The sequence below is a fragment of the Juglans regia genome, chromosome 1, assembly GCF_001411555.2.
Source record: "Juglans regia cultivar Chandler chromosome 1, Walnut 2.0, whole genome shotgun sequence".
Classification (NCBI taxonomy): Eukaryota; Viridiplantae; Streptophyta; class Magnoliopsida; order Fagales; family Juglandaceae; genus Juglans; species Juglans regia.
This window is the reverse complement of record NC_049901.1, coordinates 40,981,808-41,009,780: the sequence shown is the minus strand read 5'-3', so window position 1 is coordinate 41,009,780 and position 27,973 is coordinate 40,981,808. Positions and strand designations below refer to the sequence as shown.

The following is a 27,973-nucleotide window of genomic DNA, read 5'->3' as shown; positions in this document are numbered from 1 at the left end:
CAGATGGAGGATGCATTTAAGATTTTCCTCAAATGTAAACCCTAAATTTTGGAGAAAATAAAGGTATAGAGAGCCTGATAGTGCTCCTAGATAAGATGCAACAAAGACGATCGATTATTATGCAGGCGACCGTCGAGATGGGGTTATCCAAAAACAAATAGGATAGTCATATACTTAGAACGCTCTGAAGATTAGGAGGCAGGGGGCAAATACGAAAGAAAGAGCAAAGAATTCAGCAACAAAAGAATCTGGCTGCAAATAAGAATGTGATCTAGCGTATAGTCTTGTCCAAAATCAAATAATAACATTGAAATTCTCTGTAAAGAAAAATGAATGACATCACTATGACAATCCTACCAGCCATACAACGAATGTGAACATTCTTTGCTGACAAAATTTTATACGTCAGTTACAACAATACAATCAACCTCACCGTGATGCTTTTCTACAACAAACAACTTCGACAGGAGCCAGTCAGCTAAATTTCAGTATTCAACCATAGACGGTATCTATAATGACTGGTAAATCCCCTCTCAAGTTGGCTCCTTATCATCACTGCCAACTACCTTCTTTCAAACCCAAAGTCATCTTTTTGATTCCGAATCCATCTGGCAACACATTTTCCAGTTTTCTCTGTAGACACAATTGTATGGATGAGAAACTTGGAGGTAGATAACCAAGCCTGGTCCTATCAATCAGAGAATGGTTGAGAGTCCATGCACAGATGCACCAATTTTCTCTGGTATTGCCCATAAAATTCACCTACTGCAATAACATCTTCATTATCTGGGTCCAAACCGGGCAAGTGACGCAGCTTATCCTTCGTCAAAGAACTTGATTCATCATCTGAATTCCCTAGATTAGCAATTATTTCTTCATGTATTTCACGACAAGAAAGGATGAACATGGCAGCTGTGTCTGGTTGTTGTGCCTCACGAAGTGCTACCAATACCTCTTGAAGTGCACCAGCTGCAACATACAAAATCAAAGCCCTGCACTTGGCCACGTTAAACTCAGAACAATCAGATGAGAGTATATATGGAGAGTCATAGAAGAAAAATGGTGATACCTCCAAATGTTGTGTTCTGCATGAAGAACATGCCCAGCCCACCTTTGTAACACCCTGGATATAAAGACAACACATAAAAAATCAAGAGGGATAAAGAGTTTTCAAACCATACTCTCAACAACAACAATTTAAAATAAAAATGAATTTTAAACTTTATCCAAATTTTTTTACAGGTAACTATATCGAGTATCCATATACAATATAATTCTCAAAGCATAAGCCTAGCTCTCATGAAGCCACATCATTCACTATCTCATTTTATTATTGTAAATGAAAAGTATTCCTATGAAACCACATCATCCCTCCAATTGTATTATTATTAAATAAAATCAAATAATGTATGCAATTAAGTTCAACATATTAAACGAACACGAATATATCTAATTAAATCAATCGTTTTTATTCAAAACTAAATTTCTTAATTAGAAAATAATATATTTAATCAAGTTACTATTTTTATTTAAAATTAACAGTTTTTGAGTTTTCAAAACACTTCTTTTAAAGAGAAAAGTGAACCTAAGTGAGTATAGAGACCTGACTAACTTCATTACCTAATGATACTGCAGAAAAAAATGGATTTACAAAGATGGATTCCTCTTCTTTTTTCTTTTTTTCCTTGCTGTAGAGGGTACAAAATAAATCTAAAACATTAATAAATTTTAAGATATTTTAGAAAAAATCATATATACTATTTTTAACTAAATATCATAAAGATATTAATCTAGCGCATCGTGCAAGTCTGTGACTATCATATTTAGAAATTGAACTCCAAAAATTGTAGTACAGCACGTCAGCAAAAGGGGAAAACCCCCAAAAGCCTGTTACTGAAATTTAATAAACATGCTGTTATTCAGTACACTTTTCAAAATTAATTGTACAACATTGTTTTAGGAATTCTTTTTTATGTCGAGGAATCTTGGAGACCATGTAACCGTAACGTCTTTTACCCAGTTAAACCCCGAACCTATGTAATGCATCCCCATCACACTGATTAAGTAAATCATCCACTTTTCGTTGATGGAATGTGGCCCACAGAAAAAATTGACATGATGAAATGATTTTCCACGTGAAAAGATGATTATGCCTATAATCATTATTGCAGATCTATAGCTATGCCTTTTGATTATAGTTATATATCATAACTAAGCGTTAAAAAGCATAACAGCTGATCACTTATAAGCAAAAAAGATATGAGTTGATTAGTTAAAATGTTTTATTTTTAAGGAAAAATGGAACCGAGTGGGGGAAGAAAGTCTTTAACTCATCACAAGGTCATCAATAAATTTTACGAGTCACATGTCATGAGAGCCCTCATAATATAGTGAAAAGCAAGGGCAATCAACTTGTCGTTTACCCTACAAACAATGATCAATTGAGAGGCTTACGTGTTACGCCATAAAACACTAAAAATTACGCCAAAAAATCAGGCTTCTTTATAGATACAAAAGCCAGGAATCAATTAAAAAAAAAAAAAAACTTGCTCCCCCATGTATGATGAAATATCCTATGCATAAACTACATAGGCAACTTGATTTTGTGTTTTCAAGGCCCCAAATGAATATACATATTTGGCTACCACAAGGTACATGTGACAGAACATGCAAGGAAAAATACCAATAAGATAAAGAAAAGCAATATGAAAGATGGATCAACCTCGAAAACTCAAAAAGCAGAATAAGTTGCAAATTAAAAAAAAAAGAAAAGAAAAAAAAACCAAGAAGAAGAAGAAAAACCTTGAATAATCAGACCCCTTTAAATGTGTAGCAGCTAAAGTTGCAGCATCTGTCCAGCAGCCAGCATCTTGTAGCTGCATTAAGAGATGTTATGATAATCAGCCTAGCAACAATAAAGCATAGCACATTGACATGAAAATTTCACCCCTGTTCCATTTTTGCAAGAACATTTCCTTAACCAGCAGGGATGCTTCACAGTCTGCACCAGACACTACAATGAATGCAGCAAGGAAACCTTCAACTTGTTATCAATTCTCGTTATAGGTGGTATAGACCTATATCCAATGGCACCAGACATTATCTCAATATTTTCCTGACATCAACACTCTTTCTGTCTTGACGAAATCAGAGCCCAACAGGATCAGCTCCCAGTCATGAAGCATGATGTTCATAGAATTGCACATTTAGTTCAATCAGTTGACAATTTACATGTCTCATTTCTCTTACATGCCAAAATTTCAGGCACTTCGTTGGACAAATCTTAGGGTACACAGGGATGCAGGGCGTTATCATCTCTGAGGTATTAACCTACTATATTCTTATGTCCATTTTTCCCAGATACTGTCAACACTCCAAAAGTTTTATGAGAATACCTTAAAGACTAACCACAAGCTTTATAATTTAAAAGAAGGGAAAATGACATGCTTCTGAAATGAAAGACGGACTGTTGTAACTGGTAATTTTTTACGAGCAAAAAATGATCAGAGGACATTTATATAAGACAGATCCTAACCTGAGAACAAGCTTCCTGATACCTTCCAACAGCACAGAGAAGATGAGTACCAGATAGTGACCGATCGGTCCTGACCATGTTGGCTGCAACAACCTAATTGAGAATATGGTGATGAAGTAAACAAAATGTGGAAAAGTATACCATTTTTGTTCCAATCACCATGTCTTTTGACAGTGTACAGATGCATAAAATACTCACCTTAACTGCCAGTTCAAGAAGAGACCTTGACACAGCAGATGAAAGGGCAACTGCACGTAGAGCATTTGCATAGAAGTAAGAGCTCTCAGGAGGAGTGGAAAGCAATAAACTAACTGCAGCTTCTAAGTTTCCAACTGAGACAAGCCTGAATATAAGACATGAAAAGGTACAGGTATCAGAAGATGTGATCCCCACAACTAATTTTAATATTTCTTTATAAGTGAAGCCACAACCAGTAAAGTCCAGGAGCCTGACCAAAACAAGCGAGGTCACACGATGCTAGTCTGCTAGATATTCTACCATTTGTAGGTAGGGTGTAACCTTAATGTGTCAATAACAGGAAATGCAAGCAATGGGATCCAATAAATCTAGTATCCATTCTTGCGCATGCTAATTTATCTTGATCTCTTACTTATATTGCAGATAACCAAAGCCAGTAAAAGTACATGGCCCCTTTTATTTCAGATTTCACTAGTTTGTAATTGAGAAATTGGAAAAGCCAGTGGATACAGTCTCAAGAATTCTCATGCAAACAGGGAGCTGGGGCTTGTAAAAATTTAGGAAGCTCGGAATGTGTGTTGGGTGGGGGAGCATTTGGGAGGATGGGATCCATCCTTGACACATACACCCACATAAACATATAGTTATATCATTGTGAGTGATGGATAATTAGCCAGAAGATACATGGTCTTACCAACCAGTCAACTAAATAGTGCTGAGTGGAAGCTTAGATAATTCGAGCCCATATGCAAGATTTTATTATGCGAAGGAGAAAAAATACATAGAAGGTCGTGTTTTAAAAGATAAAATACAAACTCCCACAATGGATCATAAACAGTTGGGTTCTGGCCAGCCTCATGTTGTTCACAACATATTTGCAATGGAAAAACCGACCAAGTCCATACTTTCTCCTCATAGCCAATGAGAAATAGGTTGCAAGATTTTTTTTTTTTTTTTTTTATTGGCACCGAGTGTCTGGGAACAGCATCCCGACTAATTCCGGGGGTGCACAGGCCGCAAGGATTTTTTCGCAAGTGCACTTTAGGTAATTCAAGGGGAAAATCCCCCAGTCCGATGGCCCCTAGAGATTGTTTGTACCTAAGGGGATTTGAACCTTAGACCTGGGGGGAGCATACCCCCAAGCCTAAGGCCTTTACCACTTGAGCCAGCCCCTAAGGGTTGAAATAGGTTGCAAGATTCTTGATCTTTATTTTCTGCAAAAATCTAGATCTAGTAATGGCCATCAAGTTCTGTCTAAAGACTCTAACCTGAAGCATATAGTTGCTTCACAATGAAGTCCTTGGGCCTGACTTCAATTGTGGCCCAATAAACTTTCTTTTTCTTCTTCAATTGACAAAAGGAGGGTGAACACTCGAGTGCTTGTTATTGGTTCAGGCAGGGTTTCTAAGCACCTAGCTATAGCCCAGCACAAAATTTAAATAAGCCTAATTTTATAATTCCGGCCACTTAATTGGACCTCAAATATGAGCCCAATCCTGCCCATTGAGGACAGACTCGCATGGGCTGGGTGGACCACAATTCTGTATTAGCATGGGTCAGGTCTAACACGGAATAACATGCAAACCATGTATTAGCATTAAGTCAAACTAATGCTTATTCAGGAAAAAATGTGAACTGGCACAAGTAAAAATAATAGTAAGATTGACGCAGGACTGGGAAGTGGATGCCGTCACTTCACTCCCCAACCTTGTGTATTCAAACAAAGATATAGGGGTGAACATGAAGATAGAACAGTGGATCCATACCAGAACACAATTTGAGGTCAGAACATGTTATTGTGTTCTACACCCAGTGGATAGGGCCTTGAGGGTGGTCATATTTCCAACTTCTCAGGACATAAAGGGCAAACCACTCCAAGTATTGGAATTAATAGCGGCTTGGGAAGGCACTAGAGGTGGAGTCACGGATATAGAAGTCGGAAGGATGGGACCTCTGTGCTTGATGTGGAGTATCTGGAGGGAACGCAATGCCCGACATTTCAAAGATTGTAAAAAAACTGACAGAATTAAGAACATTCATACTTAGATCTTTGTATGAGTGGACTACAATCCACGATAACTCTAGTTTTGAATTCTTTATAGATTTTTCTAGCTCTTGTTTCCTTAACCTTCCTTAAACCAGACATTCCCCTTCGCATACCCCCAGTGTACTTGGACTGCACCCCTAGCGCTTCTACAAGAAGTGGTATTGTTACATACAAAATAATAATAATATTAATAATAAACTTAAGGAGTACTCACTCATGTACACGATTCTGAATAGCCTCTTCTCCCTCTAATTTCTCATGCCATGTAATACGCTCATTAGCAGTTTCCCACAGCTCTTCTTGCTCAAAAGCCATCAACCTAAGTTGACCGTGACTCTGACCAGATGGAAAAATTAGTGTAAGAGAATATGAGATTGCTTAAAATGTTGAGGAATAATTCATACAGATGTTTGGGATTTAAAAGATGACAAGCCAAAAGAAACAATTGAGCTAGAAACCTAACAAAAAATCTCAGTACTCTTAAGTTAAAAATAATTAGCAGTTAATAAATGGACTTACAAGCGCATCCTTCTTCCTTGTTCCAGGCATCGATCGCTCCTTTGATGTTATCCTCTTCAGTATAGCGGTGTCATCGAGCTCTGAATTTGATGCTGCTACATGGGGGTTTTGTGGAGACTTATTTACTAATTTATTTATCAAATACTTGAGAGCATGGGGCAACTGCAGCCAGAAAAATGCTTCGGAAGATTCGCCAAAGATTGCAGCTGCAAACGCAAACCTCACAGAGCAACCTTTATTCACCACCTTAGCATATAATTTTGCCCTCTCATCATCAAGTATGCAGCCTTGAGCAATGAAGCATTGGTAACAAGTAAGAAAAAGCAAATACCAGTATATACAATGGAAACACAACATATAACACAAAAGATCCACCTTCTTTTCGGTAAGGTTCTAATATTTTTAGGAGCATCTCTGGCACCACAGAGTCACCAACAGGAGGTAACTCAATCATGTAATTGCGAAGATCTCCCGAGTATAAAGCAGTCCCTGGAATTAGGTGTGGCCTTTTCTCTAGAGTTGTACTGCATGTATTAAACCATGAGGGCCTTACACCCAATTGCAATACCATTCGCAGAGCCTGTAGTGTAAATTTGAATTTAAAATCAGTAGATTGCAAGAAATTGGTTCTTCGTTCTCTCTCTCTAAATTTTTTTTTGATAAGAGTGATAGTAAAGGCATAAGCCCAAGTACACCAGGAGCATACATCGAACATGCCTAATTACAACTAAGCACTAGTCCCATATCTTATTCTACATGTTATTTGAGACAAAGTAGCATTTGCAGTTCATCCGAGGACCACACCATTTTCTCCAATATGTTTATGGAGGAAGAGGGGAAGTTGAAAAGGAAAAACAAAGCTCTATTCAGTAATGAGATATGCATGTTAAGTTTTATTTTAAAAACTGCTAATTGATTATCCTTTTCTTTTCCGTTTTGGTTTAAATTCTGTACATTTGCCTAAATATAAGATATAACCATGAACTTAGATATAAAAGTACATCATCTACTGTTGACAGTTCAACTAGGACAGGAATGTATCTGATAATGTCTTGACACAGAAACACTGAATAAATAAGTGGAAACAGAGTATACTTGTTACCAGGGCATGTGGTGTAGGAAGTAGAATGGGAGAACATAGGGGCATTGGCCGGAATCTCTCTTTAATATTTCTGGACTGGGGTCCATAGCCAAGTTTTTTGTCGTTTCTGCATAAAAAAGAACAAGATGAGCAAAGCACAAAACAAGACAATATTCATGATAGCTTCTCAACCTCAAGGTTCTTTTTCTTCTTTTCTTTCTCCCCCGGTGCCCCGGGGGGGGAGGGGGGGGGCAGGCGGCGCTCTCAATAGGCACAAAATATACTAAAAGTGAGCCACAATGCTCAATATTGACCAATTGATATAAAGCAGATGTTCAATCAGTCCTTTAAATCATCTTATGTCAGCAAGATCAGCCATCAAGGAGCAATGTACAATTAGAGAATAGCAGTTTACCACTCTTCCCACAGATAAGAGACCAAAACAATTCACGAATACTGGGCCCGTTTGGATACCCATCTCATCTCATCTCACTTTCTAAACATCACTCAAACACAAACACTATTCAATTTCAAATCTTCAACAGTTTCATCTAATCATTTTACCTAATCATTACAACTTTCCAAAACTTCTAAACAAAACACAAAAAAACAATTCAACTTTTTCAAATTTCAGTACAAAAATAATATTCTAATAATATTTGAACTTTATAATATTTTTATTCAACTTCTTCTCTCACCTTTCCCAAAACCCAATAAAACATCTTAACTCAAACCATTTTACTACTATTCACAAACCACCTAACTACTATTCACAGATTTCTCATCTCATCTCAACATCCAAATGAGGCATCTCTGTATTCAAGATCCATTTCAGTCTATATTACCATTTCTTTTACAATTTACCCCTTTTAAAGATCCAAGCATTAGGATCGTGCCACGTCACTTACGTGTTAACTAGTTGAAGTTTTTCAGTTTCAAGTTTAAAAACAGTGACTTATCCACCAAACAAGAAAGCAAAAACAAACATGTTTTTTTTTTAAATTATATATAAATATATCTTTTTTATTTTTCTTTTCAGAAAGAGTGTAGAACTTAAGACTTAGAGAATGCTTAACAAATTCATTTTCAATTGAAACTGAAAGTCTATAACTGACAAAAACTCTTTTAAAGAAACGAATTGCTATTGAAAAGAATTTAAAAGCAAGCTAAAAGAATAACAACAACAACAATAATGCTACCAAGAGAGGAAGGAGGAGGGGGGGTCAATGTCTGTGGAAGTTCTTCAATTATCATGCACATTTTCTATCAAAACATCAGATGTAGCTGGAACAATGCTCCGCTCAAAGTGGCGATAAGTCATTCATAAGCAAGTTTGCTCATTAAAAAAAAGCGTTATTTTAAATGATTTGCATTGCTATCCTCGTGCATAATAGCCAAAAGTAGTTTTTTCACTTTATCAATTGAGGACCTGTACTCCATCATTGGATGCAGACATTACAGAAGGCCACATAGTGACACCAATACACATGCAGAGAGACACTATAAGAATGATTGTCCTTCATAATAGGTCTGAGTGCCTTAATCCCCTATCCTAAAAATAATTATGTGAATGTGTCACCCTCATCAGCATCCCTTGATTATTAGCCACTCAAAACCTTTCAAAACTTCAAATCTAACCAGAGCCATAACAGAGCATCATCTAGCCTCTACTGGATCTCATCAAGAACATCTTACAATTTCTTACATCATCTCAAAGATGTACTCTTGACATTCTTAGTCAAGTAAACATAAAAAGGACAGAAAATAATCCAAAAGCACCAAAGAATCTGGCACATACGAATGAACTTCAACAAGGCGAAAGCTACTATCAGCTCCAGCAATGCACAATACCAGAGGGTCATTTTTATCAGTTCGCAAAGGCAACCAGTCAAGCTCCAGTACTAGGGTTCCAGGAAATTGAGGTTGTAAAAGAGAATTGGCTAATGGGTCCTGTGAATCCTGCAAGTAATAAACATGTAGAAATTTAGGATCGAACAGAAAAATGATCCTTTGAAAGGGGTGGTGGAACAAAAGGCATATAATTGGAAAAAATTTACATCAATCAACAGAATATACAGCATACACATGCAGGATTTTGAAAAATGTCCAGACAAACAAGACCCTGAAGCAAGCACATAAAAAAAGCTCTGCCAGTGACTAAGTTTTCATGAGTAATAAGAATTCATTGAAAAGCGTAAAAGGCACAATCCAAGTAAAACAAGGTGTACAAGAAAATCATCTAACTAGTCCACCAGTGACTAAATTTTACCAAACACATACAAAATGGACGAGTGGTCTGCTCATGGTAGAAGTTGCGGTTCGTTTGTTAACTATATTACACAGCAAATAGGCCAACGAATTTCAATAACATGCTGAATGAGTGTTTTCTATTTGTGTAGCAAATAAGAACCAATAAGTATAAATCATGGGCTACAGCAACTGAGAGTATAGTACAACCATATCAAAGAACAAACTGGAAAAGAAAAATTTAACAATACCATTTTTCATACTCACAAGATCAAATACAGAAAATGTATTGTCATAAAATAGTACAGCAATACGCCCTCGGCTATGGTCTCCAGCAACAACAGGTGAGAATTTGATTCGCCTGATTCCTTCTCTATGGGTATTAAATGAGGAAGAATGTCCAGTTGTTATATCCCACCACCTTACGTTCCCCGACCTGTCCCCCATGACCTGGAAAATTAATTAAGCAGTTGCCACTCATAGTAGAAATCTTGGGAGGATCAAATTCTAGTTAGATTATCAATCAGATGAAACAATTTCAAAAGATATGATACATACTACATGAGGCAAGCGGTATGCCATGGCTGTAATCAATCCATCAAATGACACAAATGAGGAAGAAGGCCATTTTGGTCTGGAGACAAGTAAAAATGTAGCCTTTATGAGATAAAAACAAATCAAATCATATGTTTATGAAATTTATACAACACAGACAGTCAAATTATCAAAGCAATATTTGATCTGTGATCATTTGAAATGATCATCGATCAAAACTATCATGAAAGATATTAGGAACAAGAATACCAATATAGGGGGAACAAACCAAGTCGTAAGGGCACTAGTGGAGAACAAAACTGTTTGAAAAGAATCGATCCAATACCCCAACTAAACAAACATACCACTACAGCAATCCTTTTTTTGTCATTACATGCAACAAGGATGCCGGCCAAAACATGTGCTACAAAAGCATGTTCAAGCACAACCACTTCAAATCCGGACTTGCAATTTAATAAGGAGTCGGGTGTGTGTCAACGAGACACTCATATGCATATAAGAAGCACAAGTGAGAGTGATTCAGATAGCAAAAATGATTAATTTTTTTTATATAGCCAAGGCTTTCAAAGAGCAATATATGCAATAATTTTCATGGCGATTCATGCTTCCCCAAGGCACGATAGATCATTCCAGAAAACAAATAATTTGATCTTTGAAATATGACCTGTAGCCCACAGTACATTATGACACAACCTCTTTCTCTATAAACCATTTGGCAATCCAAGAATATGATCTATTTGTACATCCATTTAGCTAACATGCGGACCAAAGCATTGATATATACTATATTGTTTGTTCAAATTGAAGAAGAATCATACCTGAAGTCTCGGATCCTTCGCCCATGAACCTCAAAAACCCCAAGCGCACCGTTTACCAGCGCAAATGCAAAACTTTCAGAAGTGTCATCTTGAGATCCATCTGAGCTCACTGCCTCTGCATATGAAAGTTACCTTCAGTTACATATAATTATTATCCAAGAAAACGATAGGCAAAAATACAGACCAGACACTAGTCAAAATCTTTGGTGCAGAAAAGAAAAACAGTGATTAGTTTTATTTATCAGTAAAAGAAGTAAAGGAGATTTAAAAATATGTAAGCATATCAACAAAAGAAGCTCACTAGAATCTGAAGATGATGCCTGCGTTGGCATAGATGCCCCATCTGATGCCAAATCTGTACGATCTCTAGATAATGATGATGATTGCCTAGAAGATCCAGTTTGAGAAGGCCGTGGAACTGTCGGAAGAGTCCATTCCACTACCGTAAAGGGGAGAGCTAATGATCTAAGCTACATAGAGACATAAAGTACAATAAACATCTTCATCAGAAACAAAGTCTAAACCAACATCTATATGTGTGTGCATAAACGTATTATCCACAAAGTAAACATTAAATTCATTGCACATCAAAAACTAAAAACAAATAAGAAAGCACAATAAACCGTATATGAATACACAAATACCTATCTAACACACTCTTAATATATTGGAAGAACGTACAACCCCTAGGGGTTGGCTCAAGTCATAAAGGCCTTGGTCTTGGTGGTATGCTCCCTCCAAGGTCTAAGGTTCAAAACGTCTTGGGTGCAAACAATCTCTAGGGGCCATCGGACTGGGGATTTTCCCCTTAAATTACTCGAGGCGCACTTGTGAAAAACTCCTTGCCAAGGGCCTGTGCACCCCCAGGATTAGTCAGAACGCTATTCTTGGACACTCGGTGCCAATCAAAAAAATATATTGGAGGACCATACAAGATATGTGAAGGCACAAAATATTATGTATTAAAAATTCCTCAACACAATCAGCTAGAAATATATATATATATATATATAATTTTCCAATCCAGGGGGCAATCTCAATGATAGAGGATAAGTAAATAAATAGACATTCTGCTACCAGATTTAGAAAAAAAATTCCAAGTCCTATTTAGCAATCCAAATGTACACACACCAAAAAAAAAACTGGAAAATAGATGAATGCTTAGAATAACATATACTAAAATCACGTGCCTCTGGGAATGAATTTGTGGTACCTACATTCTGAGAATTTTACTATAATATTAAAATGAGACTGCTTGTTAAAAACCTAATAATAGCATATCTAAGAGCATATCCTAAAAAAATTAGGTAAACTGCTGAGCTCATCTTGAGAAACATCAGAACAACTCCCACTCCGAAAAAACTAGAGAGCAACAAGATAAACACACAGCTACCCAATCCCTTTGCTATCTAGGCAGTGGGGGGACACTAATGAGGAATGACAGGTACATACAACATGGACATATAGAGACCTACTAATGCAAAAATGGCAAAAAGGTCTACTTGTCAAAAGAGGGGGATGCTTACAGCACTCTTTGCAAAAGAATCTGGCACTCAGTTTCCATGTAAACCACAAAAGAAACTAAATCAATCAATCCATAATACTGTGACTGAGATATCAACCTCATGAGTATTAACAAGCAAATATTATTAACCTTTCTGCCTAAAGGATTCTGATTTTCATGCTATTGTGCTCCAATTGTTCTTTCGTGAACCTTGAGTTATGAAACACTTGGGAAGAAAGGAGCCTTAGATGCGATGGTTGGCAAATACCGAAACACATAATATTTTATGATAAGTAAATTAAAATAAAATAAAGGGCATCACGTCTCCAAGGTGACCAAAACACATAATATTACAGACCACATACACTATGTCATGCATGTCATTCATACCTCAAACCTTCCAAAGCATATAACCAAATAGATATATTTTCACGAACAACAATAGTTGCAGAATCATATAATATTGTTGTCCAAAACCCATAGTCCCATAATCCATAGATGACTTCACTCATTAGACAACATTTCAAGAAGGAGGGAAAGAAAGGTAGCTGCCAAATTACCATGATGGGCGTTTTGGTCATTGCCCAAACCTCTACAGGCGCATCACGAAACAAAATTAGAAGATATCTGCAAATTTGCTAACATGATTAGACACAATATTACCTCAAACTGCAGATGAAGTTACAAACACCAAAAATAAGGGCACAACCATTTAAGAAATCAGAAGAGATACAGCACCAAATGAAAGTACAATTTCAATGAAATATCAGCTCTTCAAGACAATATCAGTCTGTATGAGTCAAAGAATATCAATAAAAATTTATCCATGGAAATTTCATCAATGAAGATATAACAACTACTGATCAATTATATGAACCCTAAGCAATTATCTTAAGATCATAGATAGATATTTGTCAAATACATTTTCCATTTCCATATACTCAATATTTTCCAAGAAGTTCATTGAACACGACTCTTCCTAAACCTGCACACACTAGTTTTTTAAAATATTTTATGATGTAACACTTTTGATGACAAGGAATCCCAGAGACCGTACAAGCCCAACACATCTTTAACCCAGTTAAACCCCGACCTCGTGCAACATGTCCCCATCACATGGATCAGGTAAATCATCAACTATTCACTGATGGGATGCGGCTCCTAGATATTTTCTAGTGTAACACTGTTAGTCATTCCTAAATAAACATAACGTACCAACTGCAGCTCTGACAGAAAAAGAAATGCTTGCCAAACAATTATCCAACATTTTTCAACATTCCAAATTTTTTCCTTTCCCTTTTTCAATACCCATTTGGTACAATCTGTTCCAGACTTGTAAGTAGCAAATATCCAACAATTATATATATAGATCCATGCTCAAGTGTCCCCATTTACATTCCTACCTACATACTCAGACTATAATTTGAATGTTTCCCTCCCTACCTACTTAGACAATTGATCGCGACCGGCCAATGGACGAGCTTAGAATGTTTTTCTTTACTACTCTATTTCATTGGTCAATCATAATAGACTTAAATGGAATAAATATTCATGACTTCCTTCTATCCCTAGCCTAACAAGTATAGGACCGGTTTGGATTCAGAGATGAGATGAGATGGTTTCAGATGAAAGATTAAAGTTGAAAACAATATTGTTAGAATATTATTTTTTAATGTTATTATTGTTTTTGGATTTGAAAAGTTGAATTGTTTATTATATTTTATTTGAGAATTTGGAAAAGTTGTAATGATGAAATGAGATGAGATGAAATACTTTCTGAATCCAAACGGGGCCTATGTGTTTCTCTTGTATACGCCTCATGCACGGTTTTTTTCATCAACCAAGAGAAATCACAACTCTGTCCTAATTTTAAAGTTCTTTTAGGTTTATCAAACCAAACCAACACAATATAGAAAAAGGTTTTTACCTATAAGCTACAGATGACAAACTTAGAATATAGTACTTTTGCATGGATAAGGACCAACGAAATCACACAATTTCAAATATAAGATGTTAAATTGATGGGCATAAAATAAAGATGAGAGAACCCATGGTTCAGAGCCAACCTTCCAGACGAAGAAGTCCTTAAAGCTCTTATGGGCGCGCGTTCTGGCTTTTGTAAAACCCGAAAAGTTTTATTCAGGCCACTTCTAGTACAGGTAACAACAAGCCTATTGATGTAGCCTCCGGATTTTTCATTCACCTGGATCAACAAAAGTTAGTGTGCACATAAGCATAAAGTGTAGTAATGGACATGGAAATGTTTTAAGAGAAATGCACAAATTTCATATAACTAGAGGATGGTGAGAAAATCATCACCCTAGATGCCTGATAGAGAGAAAAGATGCAAATCCAGAAATTTTAATAATGTAAAACAAAATAAAGCGAAGCAAAAGGAAACAGGAAAAAAGTGGTAGGGGAAAGGATGGGGGTGTGCTGAAAGCCTGAAACAAATGACATATAAATAGAACATATTTTTTTTTTACAAGTTTTTTAAACAAAAAAATAATATCCTAATCAAAGATAATCCACCTGACTGTAAGAAAATGAGACCAGTCTAGAATTTCCAAGCCACCGTAATCCTCTAACCATTCCATTATGAACAGAAAAACTTGCAGCAACAGAATTGGCAGGAACATCAACGATATCAATTGTCCCAATTTGAGTTCCCAAAGCCACCAGTGGAACAGCTACAGCAGGATAGTTTCCCCCACCTTTAATAAATCATACTAATCAGCATACAAAGCATACAAAGCATTACCATTTTTTCTTCAAATCACACCAAATTGAAGTGGACTCAATAAAATTATACGTAAGGATACTAACGGGCCAAAGTAGCTGTTAAAGAAGGGGAAGGTACGGCAAGCATGGTCACAGTCGAAGAAAGAAGCTGAAGCTGTCCAACTAAGCTAATCTGCATGAGTGACATGACTTGTAAGTATGGATGAAAAAATAAAGAAAATGCCCAGACAAAAGAAAATAATGATATTCATCAGCGATTGCATTTTTCAAAGGATAAACAACACCAAAAAGAAAAAAAAATAAGGTGCCATGTCCACCCTAGGATGCAATCTTGACACAAACAAAAAGAAATGCCAAAAATCTGCAAGTTACACCACAATAAAGTAACAAATGCACATCATGTCAGTTGGATATGTGCTGGCTGGCTATCTATTTATGGCAGGATTTTGTATATATTGCTGTAGATATCGTGTCTATCTATTTATGGCATGATTTTGTATATATTGCTGTAGATATTGTGTAATTAGTAGGACTTTTATAGCTTCCTTATTTAGTTAGATTTGATTGTTGTAATGGCTGATTTTCAGCCTTGTAATTAGTGATATCGTTCTATATAATGAGAAGAACCCTCACAATGAGGGACATTCAATCCAATTGACACATCAACGACCATCAAATAGTCAATCCAAAAGCTCCATGTTTGTACTTCCAAATATTGGGCTAGAGATAAGAGATAACCAAGCCCAATTAAATAACATTCATTAAATTTTAGTGTGGGATAAAAGTTCTAGAATAATTTTTTTTTTTTATATATGTAAACAATATATATTACTCCAAGAATAGGCCTAGCCCAGTATATACAAAAGACAACCCTGACTAGGAGAGTGCAAGGGAAACAAGAAAATCATGAAAGGCCATGCCATTGAAATTAACAGCATAGGACCAAATACATAAAGTGATATAAAATAAAGCTATAAGTTCCTCTAGCAATCTCTCACTGTCCTCAAACGTCCACACCTTACGTTCCTGCCATAGACACCACATGATACACATTGAAATCATCTTCCAGACTGCTAAAATCTGATGTACCCCTCCAATACTTGGCCAGCTAGCCAAGGCTACCACCACAGTCTCTAGCATAACCCAACCCAACTCTACTCTACCCAACACCTCATCCCATAAAGCCCGTGCTATGTCACAGTGTAACAAGAGATGATCCACCGACTCGCCCCCTCCCCTACACATACAAAACCAATTTGCTATAATAATTCTCTGCTTCCTCAAATTATCAGTTGTGAGAATCTTGCCCAAAGATGTTGTCCACACAAAGATAGCTACTTTGGAGGCGTCTTGTGTCTCCAATCCTCCTCCAAAAGAACCAAATGTTGGGATCTTGGGTAAGAGCCTTACAAAATGAGCAAACTGAAAAAACACATTTCCCGACGGGCACCCACCACAATCCATCTTCTTGTACATTGCTTGGTTTCACGGAGTACAAAAGACTATAAAAATCAGTAAAACTATTCATCTCCCAATCTTGCGCAGCCTTACTAAAACTGATATTCCAATGAAGTTGCTCTCCCGATATTCCCATAACCTCCGTTATTGAAACCTATTTGACACTAGCAATTTGGAATAATGAGGGAAATGCATCTTGTATAGCAGTATCTCTACACCAAATATCTCTCCAGCATTTTATCCTAGATCCATTGCCCATCAGAAGACGAGTGTGACGAAGAAAGATCATCCATCCTCTAAAATGTTTCCACAACCTCACTCCATCAGCTCCTCTAACTTCTTTAGTGCACCATCCCCCATATATCATCATATTTGCACCCAATCACCCCTCTCCACAAGGCTTCCAGTTCCTTATTGTATCTCTACAACCACTTGCCAAGTAACGCCCAATTGAAGGTCCTCACATTTCTAATACCCAGACCACTATTGGATATTGGGCGACATACCGTTTCCCACTTGGCCAGATAAAATTTAAACTCCTCCCCCAAACCACCCCACAGGAAGTCACGTTGGAGTTTCTCAATCTGGCCGGCCACACTAACAGGTATAGGAAAAAAAGATAGAAAGTAAATAGGTAAGTTAGAGTGTACTCTTAATTAGCCCTACCACCTTTCAACAGGTACAATCTCTTCCAACACGCTGATCTCTTCTCTATTTTCTCAATCACTGGCTCCCATATAGCAGGCCTCCTTGCACCAACCCCCAACGGAAGACCCAGGTACTTCAAAGGTAGAGAGGTAACCTTACAACCCAACGCATGAACTAGTTGTCGTGCATTAGACACCACACCGATTGGCACCAATTTCAACTTATCAAAATCCACTTTTAAATCAAACACTGCTTCAAAACACAGCATCAACACCTTTAAAGCCAGCACCTAATTCTGATCTGGATCACAAAATACAAGCGTGTCATCTGCAAACAATAAATGAGATATGTTAATGATCCCCCCCCCCCCCAATCTAGGGTTCCAACCGAAAATTCTTCCACAAAGCCATGATGGGTCAAGGCCGAAATCATCTTGCCCAATCCATCCATCACAATAACAGATAGTAAAGGCAACAACGGATCGTCTTGTCTTAAGCCTCACGAACTATGAAAGAAACCCGTCGGGCTACCATTTATCAACACAGAGAATTTGGCACCACCGGATCCATGACCACCACCTCTCTCCAAACCCACATCTCCCAAGCAGATAGAGAAGGAAATCCCAGTTAACATGATCGTATGGCTTTTCCATGTCTAACTTGCATATGATCCCTATTGAGCCTACCTTAAGGACCGCATCAAGTATTTGCCTACCTTTAACAAAGGCATTTTGGAGCTTGGTGATGATCTTCCCCACCACCTCACTAAATCGGTTGGCTAACACTTTGGAAATAATCTTATAAACCACTCCCACTAAGCTAATGGGGCGATACTCCGTTATCTCGTTTGCCCCCACCTTCTTAGGGATCAATGCAAGGAAAGTAGAATTTAAGCTTTTCTCAAATTTTCCAGCCACAAAGAGCTCTTGAAACACTTTCATGATATCTTCATTTACAACATCCCAGAAATCTTGGAAGAAACCCATGGAGAAGCCATCCGGCCTCAGTGCCTTGTCCTTGGCCATTTTCTGCACTACTCCCGCCACGTCCTCTTCCTCAAAAGCCCTCTTCAACCGAGAGACATCACTCGTTCCAATGGCGTCAAATACCAAGCCATCAAGGGACGGCTGCCAACACATCGGTTCAATTAGGAGTTGCTCATAGAATCCAACTATGTGATCCTGAATAACCTGTTCTTCTCTACACTCCATACCACCAATCTTCAGCATCTCAATATTATTGTTCCTCCTATGAGAATTTGCAACTCGATGAAAGAATTTGGTACTTCGGTCTCCTTCCCTGAGCCACAATGCTCTTGATTTTTGTCGCCAAGAAATCTCTTCTAAATAGATAATTCTCTCAAGCTCCTCACCCAACAAAGACTTTCGAGTTACTTCATCTTGGGTAAGGGGCCTAGCCTCTTGGATCCTCTCAATTTCCTGGATCTCCTTCAACTTACCCTTCTTGTTTGCCCCTAAATCACCAAAAGATTGCACATTCCATAGTTTCAAGTCTCTTTTTAGCGCTTTCAATTTACCTGCAAGGACAAAACTAGGGGAACCCTGGAACTGGCATGAAGAGCACCACTGTTTTACTCTTTCAACGAAGCCTTCAGATTTTTACCACATATTTTCAAATTTAAAGTACCTTCGACTGCCTCGGATACCACCACAATCAAGCAGGATAAGCCAATGGTCCGAGCTAATACGCAGCAAACGCTTTTGCCAAATGTCTGGAAAGTGGCTCTACCACTCAAGAGAAATGAGAAAGCGATTCAACCGTGACCAAGTTTGATTATTAGCCCACGTGGCAAAGCCACCAGCTAGTGGCAAATCTACCAAATTCAAATCCGAGATGCACTCAGAGAACTCTATCATAGCTGTCCACCCTCTTCCATTACCGGAAGACTCACTTGGAAATCTAGTGACATTAAAATCTCCCCCTATACACCGTGGGAGGTTCCACCAACTGTGAATTCTGGCCAGTTCTTCCACAAACATACTCTAATGCTATCTAGATTTGGACCGTAAACGTCTGCAAAAGCCCATAAAAAATTATCTGGCACTCTTAAAAGAGCATGCTACTGTGTATCTCCCTATAAACTCCTCCATTTTCTCCACCACTCGTCGATCCCACATCACAACCACTCCTCCTGACGCCCCATTAGAAGCCATATAAACCCAGTCCACATGAGCTCCACTCCACAAACTTCTCACAATTCCCCTATTGATCAACTTCAACTTAGTCTCCTATAAACACACAATGTCCGCCTTCCACTCACGAAGCAAGTTTCTTATCCGAAGACGTTTCTTGGCCTCATTGAGTCTGCGGACATTCCACAACACAATTTTGGGCTTCATGGAGAAAAGGTCAGCCCCTTCCCTTTCGACCTACCCCTGCTAGAGCTACACTCAGTGTTCAACGACCATGTCAACCTATTAAGCTCCTGCTGTTTTTTCGAAGCATTCTTCCGATGTTGTTGGTGCCCCGCTTTGATGGCCGTTAGCAAGGCCATAAATTGATCTTCGTATCCTTCACATTCCACTCCCACAATTTTCTGTATTTCTATAACCTTATCAAAAACCCAGTCCAAGACTCCCGATAGGGAGGGGAGCAGAAAATTCAACTGGGTCGGATCCACCACCCTGCTAACCCCCAAAAAATCTCAAGTCTCCTCCACCACCGAGATTTCTGTCATACCAAAATGATCACTCAAAGCCAGTGCATTTTCTTCATCTGATGTCACCCCTTCAACAGAATCATATTAGGACAAACCCATCTCAAAATCCGAAAGCTTCCCATCCCTCACGTCCACCTCAGAGTCCACAAGAAAGCCCCCAAAGTGGTTCGCTAGTGTCCCCCTCCCCTCCCCTTCTTTTGTCAGCACTGTCTGTTGCTCAAGCAACGGAGAAAACCCTCCCCCACGAGTAGCAGAAACCATCGCAGCACCAATCCCTTCATTTTGAGCACCCCAAACCTGTGGACCATCGTCGGAGAGTGCCACCCCGCGAGGACGGTAGACACTCCGTGGTCTCTGCTAGCGGCTCGCCAAACTCAACTACGGGTGAAGCCCTAGGACTTTCCCATGCCAACTGGGCCCTGTGATAAGGCCCATCCTTAGTTTTGCCCAAGCCTTCAGAAGAAAGGCCCAAGGGTTGTGAGCCCATAAACTTCCCTTTCAACCCAACCTTCCTCCAAATAAACCCCACGTTTTATTACTCTGGTGGGCCAATCCCTTCACGTTGGGCTGATGAGATTTCAATGACAAGCCCGGCCCCTCATTCTCCATCTCCTTGTGAATGCCTTTATCCTTATTACACCGGACCATTACCCTCAACTCCGCAAGTTCCTTCTGCAAATACCATATTTGGCTATGCAAATCGTTCATCACCCAACGCACATCCCTCTCCATCTCCTTGCCACCATATGCAAAACGTACGCCTTGAGGAGCTCGAGGCATGCGTCTGTCAGAGTTCCAGTCCCCATCTCACTCCCCATATGGTGCAAGTGCCTCCTTGTACGACCGTGCCTTCTCCACCTTAGGCCTCACCTGAGTACCGACGGTAGGAGCACCACTTTTGCTCTCCTCTCCTGCAACAGCTCCCCCAACGCCTCCTTCAACCTTTTCCATCCTCCCCTGCCCTCCCCTTCCGGAATGATGATGAAGTTTCTCCTTCCCCCCTCCCTATATTTTGCCACCCTCACAAAACAACCTCTACTATTGAAGCATCTTTGTGCAAGGTAACTGCAATAACCCTCTCTGATGGAGCTGTAAAACTCCTTCTCCCCACTAAAGCAGACCTCCAACGCCTTGACCAACCACTGCACAGTTCTATGTTCCACCAGTAGTTCATGCTTCCTACTCCACCACCTCTCTATTATACAAAATAATCCACCTTCATTGCTAAGAGTGAATAATTTCGATTCAATCCCCACCTCTCTAAAGAATCCCATCAGAACCAACTCAAACTTGCACTAGCAAGATCATCAGTTTCAACAAGGAAAATTATTGCAAAGTGTGCAGAGAGAAAATTTTAATAGGAGAGAGAAAAGTTTCAATATACTCTCTCCTCTGACATAACTACAAGGTTTGCCACTTTATTAATCTTTCTTTTCTTTCTAACTGGGCTATGACTTGTGTACTTAGATTGCGCTTTTTTGCTCATTAATAAATCTTGCTTATTAAAAAAAACACTGAGCAGCATCTACATTATACAATATCAAAAACTGACCAAAAATTGTCTTGAAGAAGAAACACATACAGTATGCTACTCAATGCCTAAACACTTAAAGTTCTAGAATACTTCATTCCTGTACTAGTGGTCTTTGGCAATAAAGCTTTTCAGCTCTCTTTGAATACTCTCTTTCTACCTAAGTGTGTGTGTGTGTGAGAGAGAGAGAGAGAGAGCTTATACTTAATAATTGGGTTTTCCCATTGTTCATGTCATAATGCTACTCCTTTTATCTAGCTTGGGACAGCATTGACAAATATGAAAATAAAAAGGACTGTAGAAGGAAATAATTATACAAACCTTAAATGACATATCTTCCAAGGTAGAATTTGACGAGCAGCTTCTGCTACCATCCAAACACTTCAGTTGCTTACCTGCTTCCATCGCAGGTCCACCAGTAGAAGAAACTACAATGCTAGCATTGGTCTCTGGAACTGGTGCTTCACTAACATCAGCAACCAAGCCCAAGTTTGTATTGTCCTTCTGCATGCTTTCAGCCCCTTCAGCAGTCAAGAGCCAGTTCCAAATTTTTCCATCATCAGAAATGGAGATTAAATGTGTCTTAGAAACAAGAAGCGGTTCATCACAAAAATCAAAAGGTGTATCAAAATCCACATCTGGAGAAGAAGAATGAGGTACATCAGAATAGAGCTTGCCAACATTTTGGAAGGTAGAATCTGATTGGCAGATGATTACAGCAAGAATTGAAGGAGAAGGGACAGATGTGCCTATCGAGGGAATCAACTCTTCCATTGAGCACATTATGTGTATCTGCTCTCGTCTGTGACAATATTCAAGTAAGTATATTCCCTTGGACCAGAAAACATTTGCCATCTAATCAGTTTTATGATTGTAGAGAAAACAGAAATTAAGTTCAAAAATCAATTGATACAAAGTATTTTTTAGTAATGAAGGATTCTATTGAATTGACACGAAGTATTAAGACTTTTTTTATATAACATTCAGAAGCTTCTAGTTGTAGAGATGAACATACACCTGTTAGCATAAGCATAATGCAGTGCAGGTTTTTTTCAGATACGTAAACTGCATTGTGAAGTATTTCCAGCAGTAGCAGTATCTTTACTCAGTATTATCTAGTCTCTGGATATGTTCAGAACTCTGGTAGCCTAAATGATAAGACCTCACTCATAGCATCCAAGATGCCCTTAACCCAACTTAATCAGAAATCTCCGACTTACTCTCACCTAAATTCACAATGTTTTTACTAGCTTCTTTAAGTACCTCAAAAATCATCTCAGCAAAAACATTGACATTTCCAACTTAATATCAATAAAAAGTTAGGTGCCTTTTTTTCTACAAGTAATAGATGCCTTATGATACCTAACGTTCCGAAGATGAAATTAATGAGTCTAAATCTCCACATTTGAAAAATCATTTGGTTTTCTAGAAGGCTTAAGTTTCTTTGTTTTGGGAAACTGGACTTTTTTAAATGAACTGAATTTTCCTTCTCAAAGAAACACATGAATATCTACAATGCAACTCTTCTGACCCAGCTTATCAAAAACGAACTCTTCAAACCCAAGATCTATCTTAGTCAACAACTCTTTCAATTAAATGACCTAAGGAAGGCCCATGCTGTTACAAATTAGAGATTCCAAAATCATTCTAAAGTGCAAGAACTCTTTCCCCCCTAGCAAAATGAGACCACCTTCCTCTACTCAATCCGTGGAATTACAATCTCCCCTTCTATTTTTTTTATCGGCATCGAGTGTCTGGAATAAAGTCCCGACTAATTCAAGGGGTGCTTAGGTCCTCGGCAATGAGTTTCCCTCAAGTGCACCTCGAAAAATTTAAGGGGAAATTCCCCCAATCTGATGATCCTTAGAAATTGTTTGCAACCAAGGGTTCGAACCCTAGACTTGGAGGAAGCATACCACCAAGACCAATGCTCCACTCTTAAATCTGGTCATTCCATCATGGGTAGCACAGCTCAGGTCCTACACTTCTAGTTGCATTTGGCTCTAATATCATTTGTAACGACCCAAGGAAGGCCTAAACCACATCTAGACCCATGTTCAAAAGAACTAGTCAATGTTGCAATTAAAACCCTATATATCATTATAAAGAGCAAGAACTTCTCCTTCCAAGTAATGCGCGATCCTATTCACCACCTTCCTATACTCAATATGGGGTACGGCTGTACAGGAACCAACAGGACCGACCGTCACAGACGGGAACTGGCTGCCAGAGTCCGGAACCGGTGGAGAACTGGCCGACCGGTGGTACGAAATACAAGAAACCGATGTCAGCCAGTTCGGTCCAGATCTAAACCAGATTTAAACTGCCGAACCAGCCAATATAATATGTATATATTTTATATATATCTTAGGTAAAACGACGCCGTTTCACTTAAGTGATTTAAACGGCATCATTTTATACCCACAGTTTTGAAAAAAAAATATATGAAACGAGGCCATTTGATTTAATACACCAAACGGTGCCGCCCGAGCCCCCCCTTCCCCTCAGTGCGCCGTTCTTCCTTGAAAGAACTCTCTCTATCTCTCTCTCTGATGCCATTGATCCATTTAAGATTTGTTGATGGGGTTCTTGTTCCATTGCCATCCCTCTCTCCCTCCATCCATTTGAGTCGTTTCAAACTTTCAGGCTTTCGACTCTCTCTCTCAAATTCTCTCATCTCCGATTAATTTGAGATTTGTTGATGGGGTTCTTGGAATGATTTGGTTGTAATGATTTTGTTGTGATATTTGTTGATGGGGTTCTTTTAATTTTTCTAGTTTTTGTAATGATTTTGTTGTGAAATTTTTTTATGGGCGTTCTAAAGTGTAAACCGACAAGAACACAACTGAACCAATGGTAACCGGCCGAAACTACGCCGGCCGGTTTTATCCCCCTTCATTGGCCGGTTTCAGTCGGTATCACCCCCTAAAAAACATGTCAAGACCGAAACCGCGAGAATAGGATCAGTTTCCACCCCTAATATGGGGGTATTAAAGTCACTAATGGCAAAAAATCATATGGTAAACCTACTTCCCCGAGTTGCTAGCTAAGAGGTGAAGTAGCATTTGTAAAAAATGGCCCCTAAGTCCTAGATACGGACCATGCCAGACCCTGAACAAGACTAGGGATTGCAGTGGCCAGGTGAATTACAAAAATAAAGGGATGTGACATATGTGTTTTTATATTGGATCATAGTATATCCTCATTCCAAGCATTGCTGCTAAAGATCACTTAGGTCTCGTTTATTTTTGCAGATGAGATGAGTTGAGATTAAAGTTAAAAGTTGAATAAAATATTGTTAAAATATATTTTTTTAATATTATTTTTGTTTTGAGATTTGAAAAAGTTAGAATTGTTTATTTTATTGTGTGTGAGAATTTGAAAAAGTTATAATAATTAGATGAGATGAGATGAGTTGATAGGAGTTATGAAAACAAACGAGGCCTAGTAGTAAGCATTCTGGTCATAAGGAAGTGACTTAAACTGAGCCACCTATTTTAGTGATTGTCCTAATTAATGCTTCTTAGATCGATGAATATTATTTATACTACTCTTCCGTAGGAAACTCACGAATTGTTCATGTACAGCTAAATCCCTTTGGTCTTTCAACATCGTATAGTGGCAGAACTTGGTATCATAAATTTTGAAACATGGTAGATAAGATGACTGAAGCCTAGTATAGACTATAACCATATTTTCAGAGAAAAAGGTAAAAAATAATGCTTACTCTTTACGGCGCCAAGTACTGAGCTTCCCATCAAGATGAGCACAATAAAGTAGGTCCTTATTAGGATCGGGCAAGACGTCAAGAAACTTGCCGCAGCCACGAGGCAGCGCAGTGGTGAAGAGCGCGGTCTCGTACTTCATGTCGAACACCACCAATTCCCTCGGGAATGACACGAAAACAATGTGCCTCCACTGCGGCGAGAACGCGAACCTGACCATGTAAAGCGGAAACACCGCCGAAGCCGGCGACGATGAATTGGAACCGTTAGTGGAGGCGGCGGCATCTCTCTCCAATTTCTGCAATTCGGCGCAATCGGTGGGGATCTGATGCTCCCTGAGAATTATATCAGCCTCGGTCTCGCCGAGGACTTTGACGGATAAGAGGAAGCCCTTGAGGCCGAGTACGCACAAGTGGCGGGAATCAAAAGGATCACGGCGGAGACAGGAGAGGAACTCGGGCGCGGCTTCATACCGGAAGACGCAGCGGCCGGAGGAGATGTTGTAGAGGGAGAGAGTGGAGGGACCGTTGATGGCGGCGAGGAGGCAGGAATCAGATCGGCCCTGGACCCAACAGAGATCCTGGACGCCGGATTTGGAAGCTGGATCAGTTTCGAACCAGAGGACCGGAGATCTAGAACGGAAATCGAGAAGACAGATGCGACCTTGACGGTCGGCAGCAGCGAGGAGGAGGTGGGAGGAGGAAGGTTCAGTGGAGAGGAGGTCGCGGCGCAGGGGGAGAGGAGTCCAGCGGACGGAGGTAACGAATGGGGAGAGAGGATTGGAAGAAGTGGAAGGGGGAACAGGGAGGGGCAGAGTAGAAACAAGCTGGAGAGAGCGAGAGTCGAGGACAGAAATGGAGCTGCCGGAGGGGAAGGCGAGGAGGCCGGAGGGGCTGAGGTCAGAGGATCCGAAGTTATTGCGGCTCGGAGGGCCCGGAAGCATGGAGTCCCAAGAGTCTTGGGGTGAATGTAACACTTGTGGAGCTGGTCTAGGGCTCGACATTGCCGATTATGACTGTGATCGTTGCGAACCCGAATACAGAGAGAAGCGAGAAAGATCCTCGGATGTGATCTGTCCGACGGATGGGGTTGGGGTGTAAGGGGGAGGAGGTCCGAAAACGGTTGGTTTCTTGGGTAAGCGAAGTGACACAGTCTTTCTCAGAATCTCGGGCTAAAAGATAAAATCTATTTAAGACATTTTTTTGGTTAAGGGAAAATGGCAGCTGATGTTAAAATGAGTTGAGTTGAGTTGAGTTGAGATGATAAAATATTGTTAGAATATTATTTTTTAATATTATTATTATTTTAAGATTTGAAAAAATTGATTTATTTATTATATTTTATGTTGGAATTTGAAAAAGTTGTAATGATGAGTTGAGAGTATTTTATGATCCAAACGCAGTTTGACGTTTTAAGGTTGCGTTTGTACTTTAAATTGAGATGAAAAATTATTTTTTTTAATATTATTATTATTTTAAATTTAAAAAAATAAAATTATTTATTATATTTATATTAAAATTTAAAAAAATTATAATAATAAGTTGAGATGAATTTACTTACTAAATAAAATTATTTCTTTTGAAAGCAAACTATTAGTATTAAATGTATATATTTTTTTAAAAATATTTAAATACATTTAAAAACATATTTAACAAAAAATGAAATGCATTAGGGCACGTACAGCTGGACAACCCTAATATTATTTTTTTTCTAACACACTACTAATATGAAAGTTTTTCAGATCATTTATACTAATAAGTTATTTGTATTTTAATTTTAAAATAAAATTCACTATAAATAATGTGTTATACCGATTTATATATAATAAAAATAATAATTTATACAAATCTTAGATAGACAAATTTCGTATAAATCTTTATAAACAAAAAAGTAGATCCCATTTAAAAAAACTCACATTTTTACAAAATATTTATACAAAAATTATTTATTTTAGACTTATTCATATTATTACTCTAACAAAAATAAGTCAAAAATACAAATTACTTGCAATGCGCGTTCTGCGCTCAAACTTCCTTTATGCATCACAAAGGTCATTCGCATTGAATATTATAAAAATCAAATTTATAAATTAATGATTTTACTTATTCGTTGGTTACGTTGATTTAAAATTTTTCTTTTTCTTTTATCAAATTTCTAAAAATTTATTGAATAATCTTATTTATTTATAATCTTTACTTTTGAATTTAATTTTCCTCTCTAAAACAAAAAATTGGTGTAATTTCTCACATGTTTTGGCATTATTTCGTTTTTCGCATGCCTTGGATTGATGATGGTTAGACATGATAGTGCAATATAGTGGCATTGGCACTTAATAATAGTAATGCAAGTCTTTTGGTTTCAACATTACCTCCCTTAATAATTCACTTTTATTTTTCTCAGCCATTTATGATGAAGTTAAGGGGCTGAATTGATTATTATTGTAATGGATAAAAAAAAAAATAGGCCTAGGATATTTCCTAGGCCCAGCCTAACGGGGACTCACCAAGAGAGAGAATGAGGGAACATACATGAGGGAGGGTAGTGTTTCAGGAGAAAAAATGGGTGATGTGGGATAAAGCAAAAAAAAAGTGACATAAAATAAATGGGGTAGGAGATAAAAGGCACGGGCACATATGACTTCAGTAGACTTTTGGCTTCTCTGAGACTTCACTTTCTTCAACCTCAT

General features: G+C 38.4%; 1 protein-coding gene across 1 annotated transcript; it reads right to left on the bottom strand.

Moving 5' to 3' along the window:
- Positions 1-231: 231 nt before the first annotated feature.
- On the bottom strand, positions 232-26,451 carry LOC108995643 (WD repeat-containing protein 11). The gene is made up of 20 exons (XM_018971232.2): positions 25,290-26,451; positions 21,884-22,364; positions 15,331-15,418; positions 15,037-15,218; positions 14,571-14,707; positions 13,065-13,131; positions 11,302-11,470; positions 11,001-11,115; positions 10,186-10,261; positions 9,895-10,077; positions 9,179-9,339; positions 7,402-7,507; positions 6,675-6,879; positions 6,300-6,586; positions 5,995-6,116; positions 3,734-3,878; positions 3,536-3,628; positions 2,803-2,876; positions 1,070-1,123; positions 232-992 (listed from the first exon to the last, which is right to left on the bottom strand). The coding sequence occupies exons 1-20, from the start codon at positions 26,288-26,290 to the stop codon at positions 692-694; spliced, it is 4,047 nt and encodes a 1,348-aa protein (XP_018826777.2). The 5' UTR covers positions 26,291-26,451; the 3' UTR covers positions 232-691.
- Between the last annotated feature and the right edge of the window lie 1,522 nt (positions 26,452-27,973).

What these genes read in the sequence shown, in the direction of transcription:
- LOC108995643 (XM_018971232.2), bottom strand. Translation starts at nt 26,290, where the DNA reads ATGTCGAGCCCTAGACCAGCTCCACAAGTGTTACATTCACCCCAAGAC. An exon ending in ATTCAGAATCGTGTACATGA is followed by an intron (nt 3,879 to 5,994) that starts GTGAGTACTCCT and finishes TCTTATATTCAG; the next exon opens with GCTTGTCTCAGTTGGAAACT. An exon ending in TTCTTGAACTGGCAGTTAAG is followed by an intron (nt 3,629 to 3,733) that starts GTGAGTATTTTA and finishes ATTCTCAATTAG; the next exon opens with GTTGTTGCAGCCAACATGGT.